This window comes from Echinops telfairi, unplaced genomic scaffold (assembly GCF_000313985.2).
Source record: "Echinops telfairi isolate 266 unplaced genomic scaffold, ASM31398v2 ScPeMD7_7425;HRSCAF=8463, whole genome shotgun sequence".
NCBI lineage: Eukaryota > Metazoa > Chordata > Mammalia > Afrosoricida > Tenrecidae > Echinops > Echinops telfairi.
Genome location: NW_022111325.1, coordinates 4198091 through 4215016, shown reverse-complemented (window position 1 = coordinate 4215016; position 16926 = coordinate 4198091). Strand labels below are relative to the sequence as shown.

Here is a 16926-nt window from a genome sequence, read left to right as displayed (position 1 = left end):
TGCTTTACACAATTGATGCGTGTATGGATTGGGATAACAGTTGTATGAGCCCCTAATAAAATGTTAAAAAAAAGAAAGAAAGAAAGAAAGAAAGAAAGAAAGAAAGAAAGAAAGAAAGAAAGAAAGAAAGAAAGAAAGAAAGAAAGAAAATGGCTCACATCGTTGTGGAAGCAGGTAAGTCCAGTGTGGTTCCCCTGACCCAGGAGCTGCCAGAGCTGATGAATCAGGAATCCAGAAGATGAACCCAGACACAGAAAGACCACAGGTTGTTGGAGCCACAGGCAAAACCTTCAGGTCCTGATGGACAATTCATGATAGACGGCTTTGGATAAGCAAGTGGTTGGTGACTGCCATGGCCCAATGCTAGCCAAAATTTTCTCACAAAATAAAAAAGATAAGTTACTTGCTGAAGAGAACAGAACTTAGCTCCCAAACCTAAGACCCTCCACTGTGATCTCTTGTTAGTGGTTGCTATTGGCTTTACACAGTATTCCAATCAGCTACAGCACTTTTGTACCCTTTGGATAAGCGGGTACACTTGGCAGAGATTTTGGATTCAATGTACTAGTTCAAGCAGCTGGGGCGTAGTTCTGGTTAGTTGTTCTCTTAGGGGATCGGAATCTGTACTCAACAGTGGCCTTGATTAAATGAAGTTGAAACAATATAATGCTTTGGATTATGCAGAAGATAAATTCAAGTACTTACAGCAACAAAAAGGATGGTGTGAATTTATCATGCATGACCCACTCATTTACACCCTAATTATGTTTCCCAAGACTGGCCAGAGAACACACGTTTCCTACAGCATTGTAAAATACATTAGTCATAAATATCAGCATCTTTGAAAAGAATCATAGAAGCAGGACAGGGATGAAGGTGGAGATACTGAAATAGGCTCCCTGATTAAAAGTATGTAGGGACAGAGGAAGGCATAGCTACCATTACAGAAAGCAATAACAGAGTGTTAATCAGAATATTATGGCTGGCAGGCATTTTCAGATTATGGTACCAAAATAAATGGTAGTCTATATCTGTATAATTGAAAAATTCAAAAGGTGATTTGAATTATCAAAGCAGGTCATGGAGAAATTAGTTATTTTGTATGATTGATTGTGCCATGTGATAGGATGACTTGGAATACACATATACATAAACACTAACTAACCTCCTTCCAAAAAAGAGAAGCAGAAAGTCATTTTGTGTCAATTACTGTATCCATCAGGGTTTGGTGTCAGAAACAGAACCCACTACAGCTGGTATGTGAATAAAGGGTACCGAGAGGCTTTCAAAAACATCGAAATGGTTAGAGAGTGAAGCTCCAGGCTGAGCTCTTGGGAACAACTTTCAGAAGCAACCTGTCAAACTCAGCTGACAAGGGAGCAGTCATTGCCACCAATAGTCACGCAAGATCCCCAGGGCTTCTGCTGGTGCAGAAAAAGTTCCCAAATCCAGAATCTGCTGTCTCTATCACTCAACACTACAAAATCGGAGATGACCACGCAGGAGAAATTTCCTTTCTACAGTGTGGAAGAGTCACCCTACTGACCTCCACCACCCAGCTTCCAGGGGAGCCATGCAGTAACAGCGTGAGTGCAATCAACCCCACCCTGAGTCTCGCAGGCGATCTGTTTAGTGGAAATGAGGCTGCTTGCAGAGACCCTGGCTTTACCTTATTACTGAATAAGAAGTCATGTGGCAAAGTGGTAGGGATAATACTGAGAGAGTCAGCTTTCAGGATCTGGTTTGATAATTCTTTTAGAATACTTCTTTATCTTTGCATCTGTAGTGCAGCTGATAACAGACAGGAACTGAAAAGTATATCAAAATAGACTTGGGGTTTTAATGTGTCATTTATTACTTATAAGTCCTTAGGCAACGACTTCAGTTTTCTAAGTTCAATTTCCCTACATACATAATGAAGATAATCTATCCCTGCTCAGTTACTGTGAGTACCTCTGTCTCAGGGCTTACGTCACCAGTGCCTCTTACAAAGCCCGATACATGTAACAGGCACCTAAGTAACATGTGTGTATTTGGAGGATAATGTCGGGCAATAAATTTAAGTTCCTTATAATGTGTCTTTTGCACATAAACACTCAATAAACGCTCATTGTTAGTATTAAACTTTATCTCACTATCATATTCTTTTTTTGTCAACAAATATTTATTGAGTACTTAGTATGCCAAATGAAAAGACTCATCATATTTAGTGTCTCGTCTTAAGAAATGTCCAAAGTGATGTACTGGAAGAGACAGACACATGAAGAGGTAATTTTACGTAAGGTGAGAAATAAAGTTAGAAGTGCCCTTCTCCCGTGAGCTAGTTGGGAAAAGCAGCACTAACAGTTCTGACACCAATCATCTCTTGGGTTTTCCAAAAGAAAATATCCCTGTTCTCAGGGTGAAGAACAAGGTTTTCTCCACACAGTAATTCAGGAACCCAGGATCTCTACATATCAAGTGCCATCATCCTTGGGTTTTTGATAGGAATAGAAAATGTGCACAAGCATAAAACACACATACACACACAAATGTTCAGGAAATTACAAGCAATGTAGTCTAGTTTCAGAATAAAATTTTCTTAAATGGTGTGGCAGTTACATAATCTACTGTCAATTTGAGGAAGGGGTGAAGTCTAACACGTCAATCAGGCCACAGCTGAGGACCTCATTTGGGGGTACGACTGAGATAAATAGCTCACTGGAGGCCAGATACACTCTCTCTCTGCTTCAGTTTCCTGTTGACAAGCCACCTGGAGAAATGCTGATGGAGCCAGAGCCCTGGAGCTAGAGGAGCCATGTGAACACCCCCACCAGCACGGAGACACTTCCACCACCACTAGATTCACAGGACTTGTGACCCACTGGCCTGTGATCTTCCTGCATTTGACGTCATTGCATGTGTTGCATGACTCTGAAGAGGAATTTATAGACTGGCATCAGACAGATGGGCTAATATCAGAATTATGGGCTTGATCTGGACTGGGTTAAGGTGTTTTCTTAATACACAATTACTCCTTATATAAAGTTCCTTCTTTTTTTTTCTTTTCTCTCTTTACTGCCATTTTACTTTTTTGCTTTCTTTGTGTACAATGTTCTTTTTTTTAATGATTTTATTAGGGGCTCATACAACTCTTATCACAATCCGTACATACATCAATTGTGTAAAGCACATTTGTGCATTCATCGTCCTCATCATTCTCAAAACATTTGCTCTCCACATAAGCCCCTGGCATCAGCTCCTCATTTTTCCCCCTCCCTCCCCACTACCCCCTCCCTCCCTGCTCCCCACTCCCTCATGAACCCTTGATAATTTATAAATTATTATTTTGTCATATCTTACACTGTCTGACGTCTCCCTTCACCCACTTTTTTGTTGTTCATCCCCCAGGGAGGAGGTTATATGTAGATCCTTGTAATCAGTTCCCACTTTCCACCCCACCCTCCATCCACTCTCCCGGTATCGCCACCCTCACCACTGGTCCTGAAGGGAATCATCTGCCCTGTGTTTCCAGCTCCTATCTGTACCAGTGTACATCCTCTAGTCTAGCCAGATTTGTCAGGTAGAATTGGGATCATGATAGTGGGGGAGGGGTTGGAACTAGAGGAAAGTTGTATGTTTCATCGTTGCTACACTGCACCCTGACTGGCTCATCTCCTCCCCGCAACCCTTCTGTAGGGGGATGTCCAATTGCCTACAGATGGGCTTTGGGTCTCCACTCCACACTCCCCCTCATTCACAATGATACGATATTTTTTGTTCTGATGATGTCTTATACCTGATCCCTTCAACACCTCATTATCGCACAGGCTGGTGTGCTTTTTCCATGTGGGCTTTCTTGCTTCCAAGCTAGATGGCCACATGTTTACCTTCAAGCATTAAGACCTCAGATGTTATATCTTTTGATAGCTGTGCACTGTCAGATTCCTTTACCACATTTGCTTATGCAACCCATTTGTCTTCAGCAATCGTATCAGGGAGGTGTGCACACAATGATATGATTTTTTTGTTCTATGATGCCTGATAACTAATCCCTTCGGCACCGATCACGTAGGCTGGTGTGCTTCTTCCATGTGGGCTTTGTTGCTTCTGAGCTAAATGGCCGCTTGTTTACCTTCAAGCCTTTAAGACCCCCAGATGCTATATCTTTTGATATCCAGGCACCATCAGCTTTCTTCACCTCACTTACTTATGCACCCACTTTGTCTTCAGCAATTATGTCGGGAAGGTGAGCATCATGGAATGCCAGTTTAACAGAACAAAGTGTTCTTGCATTGAGGGAGTAACAAAAGCTCTTTCTTACACCCATATGAGTGTCTATAAATTTCTTTAGTCAACCCAGACTAGAAATGGAAAATTGTGTCAGAGAATCAGAAAAGGGTGAGATCCCAATAGGTTATGATGCCACAATAAGAATTATCTTATAAGCTACTGAAGTGAACTACTGAAAGTTTTAATCAAGCAACACAATCAGATTTGTCCTTCAGATAGATCTTTCTAGAAGCTGCAAAGAAGATAGCTTTGGGGGTGGGGGCAACAGGGGAGGAAGCATAGAACGTGGTTAGATGCTGTTTCCATCGTGTGAGTTTGTTCAAGAAGGCCAGACCATACATGTGGCAGAGGGAAGGGTGCAAAGGTGGACTGATTGGAGGAGAAGGAGGGCATCCAGGATGACTCTAAGGAATCTGGTTTGGGGACCAGAAGAATAACGGTGCCATAAATAGAGACACGCAGAAACACAATCCAAAAATTCCTTGGCCATACCACAGTCTCCCCAGACTACTCTTAATATTGCATTTTGTGTCAGGATTTAATTTCCCAAATTTACTGTAAAACATTGTCTTCTTTTCCCCCTACCCCTGCCCCAAGAACTTTGAAATAATTTCTTGATTTTACTCCTAAAATCAAGTAAGAAAATTTACTTAGATGTTTTAGCTCCCACATTTGGTGATGTTTCTAAGCACCCTGTCAACCTGTAGTTCACATCAGCTCCATCCCAGGTTCTTGCCCACTACCGTTAATAAGCTCTCTAAAGCTGCGTGTGAACGTGGGACAAGATGCAAAGCAGTCCCCACCCAATCTAAGTTCAGTTCAAGAGTCTCAGAAAGAGGAACCCCGACGATAAATTTATAATTCATGTTTATGCAACAGCATTTGGGACATTGGACTTCCCCACAGCATGGAAAAAACAATACCTCAAACAGTTACATAAGCTTCCGCGACTAGGTTAAAGCCTCAAGCTCATTGGCTCTCTTATTTTCTGGTTTTAAAAATGACAGTGTTCATTACAAAAGGAAGTTGGCTCATCTGCATAGGGCCCTCTTTCTTTGAGAGTGTATCTATTCAAGAAGCCAGAGGTCTCCCTAGGAAGCTGCTGGGGGGCTGTAGCACGGAGCAGAGAGAGTTAGATCAAGAATTCACACCACGGTTTCCAGGAGCCAGTGTAAAACGGAAACCCAAGGGCCTTGTTCAAAAAGCAGGGGAAAGTATCCTTAAAGAGTTTAAAATGTGAAGCTTGTTCCTCTTGTCCACAGTTCCTCTTTCTTAGTGTTCTCTTTCATGGTGGCTTTTTTTTGCAATATAATATTGTTCTGAGTAAAGAAAAGATAACATTTTTTCAGTACACTTTTTACAATTCATCTTTGTACTATTCAAGGTATGAGCATTTAACTCACATGGACCGACCAAAATGACACAAGTTGTATTCCAAAGAAGACCTTTAACAAAACGGGTTGGTGCCATCACTGTAACAATGGGTTCAAACATTACTAACAAGGGTGAGGACCGCACAGGACTGGGCAGGGTCTCGCTCTGTTCTACTGAGGGTCGCTTTGAGTCAGAACCGACCTGATGCCACTTAATAACAACACATGCAGGTATATTTTGTTCTTACAACAATAGTAGGAACACAAACTCAATTGTTATTACTTCATGTCTTCATATATGCACACTCTACCACCACTTTCTGCCTTTGACTTACCATACAGAAGAGCGTGAAAAAGAAAGGAGGGTCTCCCCCAAACCCTATGGAGTCCAGTTCTGCTTGGACACACGTAGGTCATCATGTGTAAGGGTCCCCACAATGTCCCCTGGATAATGTCCACCGTGATGTCCATGGTAACTGGTTACTGCTGCTTTCCTTCCTAGGTTTTTGGAGCATACGGTAATGATTAATTTAGAGGCCCTTCAGCTTGTATGGAGGAAATGTCCCAAAATAGATCCATTTCTCACCATGAAGTGCACAGGGTTGATTCTTGTTGAAGGAAAGCAAATTTTGAGTGCAAAGAGGCCTGCAGAATTTACTTAGCCTCCTTGGTCAGAGCCAAGAGTTTAAACTTCTTGGAGGATAGGTTTAATTTTCCAATAAATGCTAGCAAGGGTGAAAATAGAAATCATGCACATCCGCCATATTGGCCTTTTGTGTCTGATTTTACGAGGCCACTTGAGCAAGTTCTTGGTCACCAAAATAAGAGGAGTCAGGCCCAGGGAGCTGGCCTCCACGTCGGTATTGTGGGGCTGGGCTTTCAATCCCACCCAGGCTCTCCAAGTCTGTGCTGGAGATAAGGCCTTTTTCCTGAGAAAGTAGCATTGCTGGGGGAGGATTGGCGACCCATTTCCACATCTTGGCCAGCATACTGATGGTCAGCTTTGTGGAATGTGTGGTTGTTTCCTTCTGCCCACTCTGAACGCCGCGCAGACATGAGGGGCCACCATTCTGTACTGAGAGCACTGCGTACCACAGCCTGGGGGAGGAGGCTGTAAGAGGCACACATCGTGCACCAAACCCAACAGCCCCCCTTTTGGAGACTGCTTTTGTGTGGAGGGGGCTTCCCTCCTCTTTGTTTAACCAAGGCCTGTGCCAAGTGGAAATATTGTGCCTGGGGATATTTTTTTTGTTGATATAGCCACAAAAAGAGAAATCTCTCCAGAAGTTGTAGCTCTTGAAGAAGGGTCTTGTTGGAACAAAGGCTTCTTAAGAGATGTAAACAGTCCTTGTTTTGGAGACTGTTTTGATTTTCCGAAAGCCCAACTGTGAAAAAGTGGTTTCATGCAGTTAAATAGGTAACAACAGCAACGTAACTTCAGGAGGTTTGAAATATTGTCCATGGTGATAGCTATGTAATGCCCGTGTTTCTAGACTTTTGCTCACTTAGAATTTTGGGACACATGTGGCTGTACGGAAAGGGAGACTGGGCCTATTGATAGTTTTACCTGTTAGGAGGAAAGGGTAAGAATTATTAAGCATTTTTATTTCCTTCTGTTCTTTTTGCATTCTTAATGGTAACATAGCTTCTATTTATAGCTGCTTTCTCAGTCGAAGGAATACGCAAAGGTTAGAGTCTCCTGCTTAGCTTCTGAACACTTGAGATTTTAAAAAGTGTTGGTTTGGGGGCACAGAGGTTCACAGAAATTTGTAAAGACATAGTAAGGTAAATATTAAGGTAAAGACATAGTAAGGCATAATAAGTAATAAGTCAAAAAGACACTATTCAAATCCTGATGTAAAAGTTTAAAAGAGAAATAAACCTTGGTGTAGAATTACATCAAGTATAAATAAGCTCTTCAGGCTTATTGTCTTAGCTGAGACCTTTTAAAAAACCTAACTAGTTTCTGGTTTCCTTACCTTTAAAATTTGCATTTTTATTTCCTTCTCGTTATACTTAAATATCTGCTTATGGGCAAATTAAATATTTCAGGTCACTTTGTGGTATTTGAGGATGGTTAATTTTAGGCACGTAACTATTTGACAAAAAAGAGGTGGCTTTTCAGTAAATACTTTTTTGAATCAAAAAACCAAAATTTAGAGCCCCTTGATGGAGTCATGGGTGATGCATTGGACTGCTAACCACAAGGTCAGCAGTTCAAAACCATTAGATTCTCTGCAGGATAAAGGTGAGGCTTTCTCCTCCTATAAACAGTTATAGTCTCAGAAACCCATAGGAGCAATAGAGTGACTATGAGTAGAAATCAACCCGATGGCAATGAGTTCGGGGTTTTTTGGAATTCAGGAAAGAAACAGAAGAAACACAAAAGAAGGATATAACACATGTTCCTTAGAAAGCCATTGTCTCCCTGAAATATTCACAGCAAGTTCTGGTTCAAGTGGAAAGCATTGCTTCTCTGGACTGTCAACATTCACTTATCCAGACATGATTTGACACCTTACCTTGCACTCATCTTGAATCTCCCTAAACTTCTAGAGTCTAGACAGTGGGCGGCTACTAGAAGTCTACACTCCTAGAGCATTGCAAATGTTCTATGCAAAGAGTTAACAAAGAAGATGGACAAGCAATCTGTTCACGTGCAATCTTCATTGTCCCAGCTAACATCACTGACAAAACACCAGTTCAAAGAGAAGTTTATTTGGAATGTGAAGGTGTTGACAGCACTGCACAGGCGACATGTCCCTGAGAGCCGCTCAGATGCCCTGCTCCTATAGTCAGCCCACCTTCCAGGATTAAACAGTCCCGAAACAAGTTCTCTCTCAGTTTTTAAATCTTCTGCAACTAGTGAACCAACAGCTAGATGTTTTAATTAAACTAGAACTGACCTTAGATACGGAACCTTGGTGGTGCAGAAGGTCAGCAGTTTGAAACCACCAGTTGCTCCATGGGGAAAAGGCAAGGCTTTCTACTCCCGTAAAGAACTGCAGGCTCAAAAACTCTCAGGGGAAGTTCTACCCTGCCCTGTAGGGTTGCTATGAGTTGGCATCAAATCTATAGCAGTGCGTTTGGGCTTAGATGAGGGTGAGGTGTGGGCTTCTGACTAAAAGGTCAACAGGTCAAGCCCACCAGCTGCTCCTCAGAAGAAAGATAAACCTGTGCCACGAAGATTTACAAGCCATGGAAGCCCTGCGTGGGGTCGCTAGGAGTCAGGATTGATTCAGTAGTAAAGGGCTTGGAGTTTTAGAACCCAACAGGACCTTTTAAGTTCTGGGCTGAGAATGATGTTGGTGAAAGAGTTACCACGGAAATGGAAAGAAGCACTGAAGTCAGAGTTCAGGGCGACAAGCCAATAAACATAATAATAATAATAATAACAATAATAATAAACAGTAGCTGGCGTGGATTCTAACTCCTGGCAATGTCATACATGCCTAAAACAATGGCTCTACAGGCTTGTCCTGACTGTGACCTTTCGGTAGCCAGTCACCGGGGTTTTCTTCAGAGGCACCTCTGGGTGGGCTTAGCCTCCAACCCTTCAGTTAGTAGTCCAGCACTTACCCAACTGCGCCACCAGGGGACTTCAGTAAATGCAATGTTTTTGTGGCGTGCCCTCAAATCGATACCAAGTCACATTTCCCTCCTGGATTTCCTAGGTTGCAATCCCTGTGGGAGCACATTGCCAGGTCTTTCTCTCCCCCGGAGTGGCTGATGAGCTCAAATGAGTGACTTCACTGACATTTGTTCAGTATCGACTATGTGCTTTATGATGTCTCTTTTAGGAGCATCTTCTTAAAAATGACAACTAGAAGGTCAATACCATTATGCTTGCATTATAAATAAACTGGAGCTCCGAATCTTGCAGCTTACCGGGAATCATGCACTTGGCGACAAAGCTCCAGTTCATGCTTTGTATCTAATTCCGATATCCTTGCTCTTCCAAGCCCACAGAGCTTCTCCCTTGCCTAAAAACCAGAGTCTGAGTACATGAGGCAGAAACTCTCTATAGATGGTCATTTTGCAAAAGAACCACAGTAGAGAAAGGTCTTTGGCAAATCCTGCCTATATTCAAGATGATAGGTGATGTGCTTAGCAAACCCAACAATGGATATCTGTTTTGTTTTGTTTTTCCTCCTAAACATAAGCGAACCTAATAAGGAAAGAAAATCAAAATGAGCAGATTAATAACATCTAATAATAAGATTAATAGATGTTGAATTAGGGGTAATAAATGGGCATAGAGAAATTAGTAGAGTTTGAAGGTAGGGACCCTTTTTCCCCCCAGGATCCCTGATTGAGGAAGCAAGGCCACAACACACAAAAGAGAGACTCTGGTCAACGGCATTGAAGATCGGAGCCAAGAACCAGCTTTCTGTCCTAAGGTCTCAGCTGCATATAGGAAGGAAAATAGTAGCAAGTGTGCAAAGTGACCCAAGGCAGGGCTTACTCGAAAGTCTGAGCAGTTCTCAGGGTGGAGGCAAGACATTTTCATTCTCCATCCTCTCAGGCTGCGGCCCTTATTTATTCAGCATTGGTTTGTGTAAGTGATGCCCCCCAGGAAACCGTCAAGTCTCCCAGTAGATTCTTTAGAACTCTTGTTACCCTGATCAAAAAGATCCAAACTGCAAAACGCGTGCTCACAAAATACGCCCCGATACTGCAATATGAGTGCTCCTCAGAAACATCATCCTAAGGAAAAACACTTAGACACAAAGATCACAGAGTGTTTAAAATGCCCCAAGTAGGCAATTCTAAAGATACTGAACACGGATGAGTGGTTTCTTGGGCTTGAGATCAAGCAACCGGAAATGGGCATCCGATTTCTTTTTGGGGTATTAGAAATATTCTAAAATTAGATCATGATGATGATTTTAAAAAAAGTTAGCTGTATCCTTGTACCGTATACCTCCGCAGGCACCTAGTGGATTGTACGGAGCATTTGCAGATAAGCACTGCTGCATAGTCTCCAAGCTGTAAATCTCTACGGAAGCAGACTTCCTCCTGTGGAGCAGCTGCTGGTCATAAACAGAGACCTCTGAGGGAGTTAGTAACCCAACCGTTGACTCACTGTACTTAGAAAATGAGTCCACTTTTTTTAAAAAACAGCTGACTTGGGTATCGTATAGACCATTAGAAGATACAAGGTGTACACTACTATTTTCACAACAAACTAATGAGGTGGGTGCTTTATAGTTAATGAAACCTGGGTTGAGGAAAATTTAATAATCTGCTCTAAGTCAAAACGCCTCAGGCTGCCTGGTACCTGCATCCATGCCCCTTTGCCTTCACCCACAGCTCTCTGGGGAGAAAAGCCGAGCTTTCTACTCCCGTAAAGGGAGATGGAATCGGAAACTCACAGGGCCAGGCCAACCCTGCCCTGTAAGGGTGGCGTCCAGTCAGAATCGGCTCCATGGCCGTGGATTGTTGAGTGAGTGCATCCCTCGGTCTCCACAGAACATCGCTCTGAAGTGTTACTGTGTCTTCCAGGAAGATGACCCAGTAGTAACATTTATAAAATTTAATCTTTGTGTGCGTGTGTGGTGGTGGTGGTTTTAAAGACAATTTACCCAGAATTTATTTCACTGAGAAGACTCCACTTACGGCAATCTTCTCTCCCCACCATGACATGTGAAACGAGGGCTAGCCCTTCAGCATACCAAACTTTCCCTTCCCTCGATGCTCTTGAAATGTTCCACCCTAGCCCCACACGAGGAGCCCGGGTGGCATAGGAGTTATGTGTTGGGCTGTGATGCTCAGCTAAAAACACATCTTTCTCTGCGGGAGAAAGATGAGGTTTTCTACTCCTATAAAGAATTACAGTCTCAGAAACCCACAGGGGCAGTTTTACCACCCGGTCTTACAGGATCCTTGTGGGTTGGATGGACTCCATGGCAGTAAGTTTGGCTTGTGAGTATTCCCAAAGGGATTGGCAGAGTAGGAAGTGCTACTCCTGACCCATTCAGTCAGACAGATTCCTGTAGTTAATCACCCCACTTCCCTCTTTAAATAGGTCTCTTGTCCTCCGAAGAACTTTGGGTTTTATATGTGAATGTTGTAAATAGCCACCGTACTTTGTTTATTTATAATTTCGGAACACCAAGTTTCCATTTCCGGCCACCGGGGACCCAGAATAGAAAACTACTGGTTCTTGAAACTTAACCATGGAAACTGCCACTGCTGGGTTTAAGACTATTGCATCTCCATTCCTCTGTGACAGGTGAATCCCACTGTCACCATCACTAGCCACAAGCCCAGAAGGTCTGGATTCTAGTCCTGGGATCCTCACTGATTACTTGTGTGAATTTGGGCCAGGAACTTTAATTTCTAGCAAACGAAGATAATCATACTTGCCAGTGTATTTTCACTCTTTAACTGTATTGGTGTTGATGCAAAGATTTAGTGAGATATGAATCTTTATAAAGTACTGGTATAACGCTGGATTTGGGAAATCATCTCAGATATGCCAGCTGTTTATTATTCTTATTACCAGGATCTCGGGTCGTTAAGCACGGGGCTAGTAACGACAAGATCAGCGGTGGAAACCAGCAGCCACTGTGCAGGAGGAATAGGGGCCGTCTCCTCCTGTAAAGAGTCACAGTGTGCGGTGCTCTCTGAGCCAGTCCTACCCTGTCCCAGAGGGTCACTATGACTCAGCGCCGACTCGATGGCAGTGAGTTTGTTTTTCTAAATAATTATTGTTGCCATTACCCATCTGTCAGATTGTCAGACTGTGCTGGCTGCTTGTTAAAAATGAGAGAATTCCTTGATAAGAAGGATTGACATAATGGCCACAATGAATCAAAACACACCAGCACCATAATGATGGTTTAGGGCCGGGCCACTTTTTGTTCTTTCATAAGAGGGTACGTAAAACACTATTGCTACGAGGGTTCTATTTTATACATACACAGGTTTTTCCAAACAAGATATGGTTAAACGTGTCTCTGCCATCTGTGGTAATAAAATAACAAATAGAACAAAAGAAAATCTTACTACCTAGCCATTTGAAAATTCTTAGAATTTTTCTATATCAAAAAAAAGAAAGTAAAACTGGACATGTAAACTATGTAGAGCATAACTGTAATGAAACAAAAGCTGTGTCAGAACGTATAGGATAGGGCAAGGAACAGAGGACAATGTATAGCCTGATTACTAAATCAGAAAAAAATACAGATTCGTTTAAGAAACTAGAGAAACACAAAACATGCTAAGAAAAGTAGAAATCTGAAAATAACAAATCAGAAAAATAACTGATCATTCAAAGAGGTAGCGTGTATATGTGCAGCTAAAAAGGGTAATAAATAAATGCCAGAAAATAAAAGCCAGAATTGACTAAGAGAGTCTAAGATGATCAGTGATCATCCTAAAAATTTGGGTAGTTGGAAAGAAACAACCCTTTGAGACACAGTCAATACAACACCAGGGGACAAGTTGCACCGTTAAATCGTTCTATCAGAGCCATTGAAATCATCTAGAATACACGCACAAATGAAAGTAGAAAAATAGTTCCTTAATATGATAATAATTGAATACTTCAAGCCACGAATTAAATTCACATTTAATGAAGATGACTGAAATAATTTCCAAGAAGACTGGGAGGGAAAAACCCCAATTATTTATAATTGCGCTGGCAGAAATGTTTCAGTCACAAGACACTAGTTTGTGTTGTGGTCACAAACTTCAAAACCTGAGTGACTCAAGTCATACAAGTTTATTTTTAATTCAAGCTACATGTCCAACATGTGTGGGTAGCAGACTCAGCTTCCGTGTCTTAGAGACATAGGCGCCAACATGAGACAACATGGGACAACGGTGAAGAGAGTGAAGGAACAGATCACGCGTGCTTTTATCTACATCACCCTGCACACAGAACACACCACTGCTACTCACAGGTGACTGGATGGACCAGGAGCCCAGCTCGCTCTAAGGAGATTTAAAGAATAATCCAAACTACTTGTCAGTCTGGTTCAACTCATGGCAAACCCATGTTTTCAATGGCCGTGATCTTTCAGAAGGTGATTACCAAGACTTTCTCCCACAGACGTGCTGTGAGGAGATGCTGAAAGGTTTTGAATTGCAAACACTAGATAGTAGCCTTCTTTTTGACCATTTTTACCCTCCAGAAACCCCTGTATGGCTATTAAAAGTCCAAATCAAACCCATTGCCATTAGTAGAATCTGATTTAATTTAATGCTTCCAAAACTGAAAAATCTACTTTTATTTTAAGACTGAAAAACTTTATGGGAACAGACAGCTTTATCTCTCTCTCAAGACGTGGCTTGTAGGTTTGAACTATCAACCTTCCGGAGAGCAGTCTAACAATGTTGGGAAGCAATTAAAGTCTCTGCCACATGGTGATAGCCATTGAATAGGAGTCGAGAGAAATGAATGTTCTAAAAATCGAAAAGAATGAAATAAAACTGAGACATACATAGACACAAACAGAAATCAAGGGCTAAGATAAACAATAACTATTATGTATGTAAATTTACATAATTTGATTAATAAGCTTGATCTAATAAACAAAATAGACTTCAAAACAAATTAATTACTAGGGATAAATTGGCAAAAATTTTGGCTTATTGGCAAAAATGAATGTTTTTAAGAAATAAGTCCAAATCAGTTATCTATTGATGCATAGTAACATTCTAAAATTTAGGGCTTAAAATAGCAATGATTCTATAGCTTGGCTATGTTCAGCTGTGTAACCAGATCAACCGGGGTCAAGAAGTGAGACTAGCATGGGAATGTGGCTTAACACACACTCTTCTTCTTAATCTTGAGTACCCTAGCCAAAAAGAGGAAGAATCTCAACAAGATGGATTGGCACAGTACCTGCAACAATTGGGCACAAGCCTAAAAACTGTGAGAATGTCACAGGACAGACCATTATTTCACTCTGTTGTACAAAGGAGTCACTGCTACTAGTTGTAACCAACTCAGTAGCACTCAGCAATAACATACGTAAGGATTGACTAGATTGCAATAGGTTATTTTTGTGGGTGGTTATCTTAGGAGACAGCCCACTGTCTGGCCACAAAGATTTAGAACCCTTCTATAATATGGAGCCCTAGTGGTGCTATGGTTAACACACTTGGATGCTAACTGAAAGGCTAGCAGTTCGAACTTAAACAGCGACTCAGTGACAGAAAGATGTGATGGTCTATTTCGGTAGCTTTATGGGGCAGTTTTTCTCAGTCCTAGAGGGTCTCAATATGAGCCAGAATTGACTCAACAGCAGTAGGTTTGGTTTGGTTTTTGGTATTTGAAAAATAAACCAAATACTTTCAGAGATGACTAAATACTCGTTCAATTGCACGTGGCACTCAACTTTATTTTCATTTTTCACTTTTTAAAAAATCATTTTTTAGGGGCTCATACAACTCTTATGGCAATCCATACATACATCAATTGTGTAAAGCACATTTGTACATTCATTGCCCTCATCATTCTCAAAACATCTGCTTTCCACCTAAGCCCCTGGCATCAGCTCCTCATTTTTCCCCTCCCTCCCTTCTCCCCCTCCCTCATGAACCCTTGATAATTTATAAATTATTATTATGTTATATCTTGCTCTGTCCAATGTCTCCCTTCACCCACTTTTCTGTTGTCCATCCCCCAGGGAGTAGGTCACATGCAGATCCTTGTAATCGGTTCCCCCTTTCCAACCCACCCTCCCAGTATCACCACTCACACCATTGGTCCTGAAGGGATCATTTGCCCTGGATTCCCTGTGTTTCTAGTTCCTACCTGTACCAGTGTACATCCTCTGGTCTAGCCAGATTTGTAAGATAGAATTGGGATCATGATAGTGGGGGAGGAGGAAGCATTTAGGAACTAGAGGAAAGTTGTATTTTTCATCGTGGCTACCTCGCACCCTGACTGGCTCATTTCTTCCCCGAGACCTCTCTGCAAGGGGATGTCCAGTGGTCTACAAATGGGCTTTGGGTCTCCACTCCACACTCCCTCTCTCATTCACTATGGTAAGATTTTTTGTTCTGATGATGCCTTATACCTGATCCCTTCCACACCTCGTGATCGCACAGGCTGGTGTGCTTCTTCCATGTGGGCTTTGCTGCTTCTGAGCTAGATGGCGGCACTCAACTTTAAAGCACATGATCAGATCCAAAGTCAGACTCAAGTGTGGATGACGCTCCTCCAATGTGGCATCAAAGGAAGGACGATAGTTAAGCTTTTGTGTCAACCCGGCTGGGCCAGGCTTCTCAAGAGTGTGGTAGTCACCACCTAGTAATCCCACCATGGCCTGACCCACACAGTGGAATCACGCCGGTCAGCTGAAAGCCTCTGTAGTGGGGGAATGCAACACCCTTAGTCAGGTCATAGCCCTGATGGGATTAACTGCCAGAGTGGGGCGGGGGTGGGGGGTAATTATAGGCTGATTCCCATGTAAAGTGGGTACTATGAAAGTCTTGCTTCATCGTTGCTGGATCTGGAGCTCATCAGCCTCTGGATCTTTGGACTGAGTCAGCAGCCTGCCATATAACTTGCTAAGCCTGGAAGTCATCCTCAACTTGTCATCTGACCTGTCAATTTGGGATTTATCCCTTTATGCAGCCACCAGCCTGTGGCTTTCCAGCCAACACTCAACCCCTACAGCTAGAAGAGCCAGGAAAAGTCTACAGCTGAACATCTGACCCACAGACTTAGAGCCTGCCTGAATTTGGACTTCCTCGTGTCTATAAGCATGTGAGTCATTTTCTCAATGTGAATTTCTTTTTCTATATACATATACAAGCATCTTCATGTATATATATATAAAAGCATATAGACATATGCAAGCATGGTTTTGTTTCTCTAGAGAACCCAGCCTAAGACAGGAAGATATATAGAGAGAGATCTCTGATAACAGTAAATAGATTAAATCAGCAGGAAGAAATGTCTAAATTTGTATACACTCAATAAAATAACTTAAAAAAATTTTAACTTCACAGAAATAAAAAATAAATAAGTAAACCATAGTAGGAAATGTTAACATCAGAATTAAAAAACACATAAAGAACATAGAATACTTACATAGCAAAAAAAAAGTCTAATTTAATTGACATGAATGAAACATTGCTTTAACATTTGCAGAGTACAAATATTTTAAAATAAAACAGAATAACTGTAAAACTTGACCATAGGCTAGTTCATAAAGTAAATGTCAAAGATTAAAATCATAAACATGTTTTTGAACCACAGGGAAACTTAATGATAAATTAATAACAAAAGGAAAAGAAATCTATAAATGTTAAGAAGTGA

The 16926-nt window shown here is 41.8% G+C and overlaps 1 protein-coding gene across 1 annotated transcript in view; it reads left to right on the top strand.

Annotated features, from left to right (window-relative positions):
• Positions 1 to 149: 149 nt before the first annotated feature.
• Positions 150 to 16926, top strand: part of FCRL5 (Fc receptor like 5) — a 54234-nt gene continuing 37457 nt past the window's right edge. Inside the window, exon 1 of the mRNA XM_045298359.1 lies at positions 150 to 174. Coding sequence (XP_045154294.1) covers positions 150 to 174 — 25 coding nt within the window. The remainder of the gene's footprint in view (positions 175 to 16926) is intronic.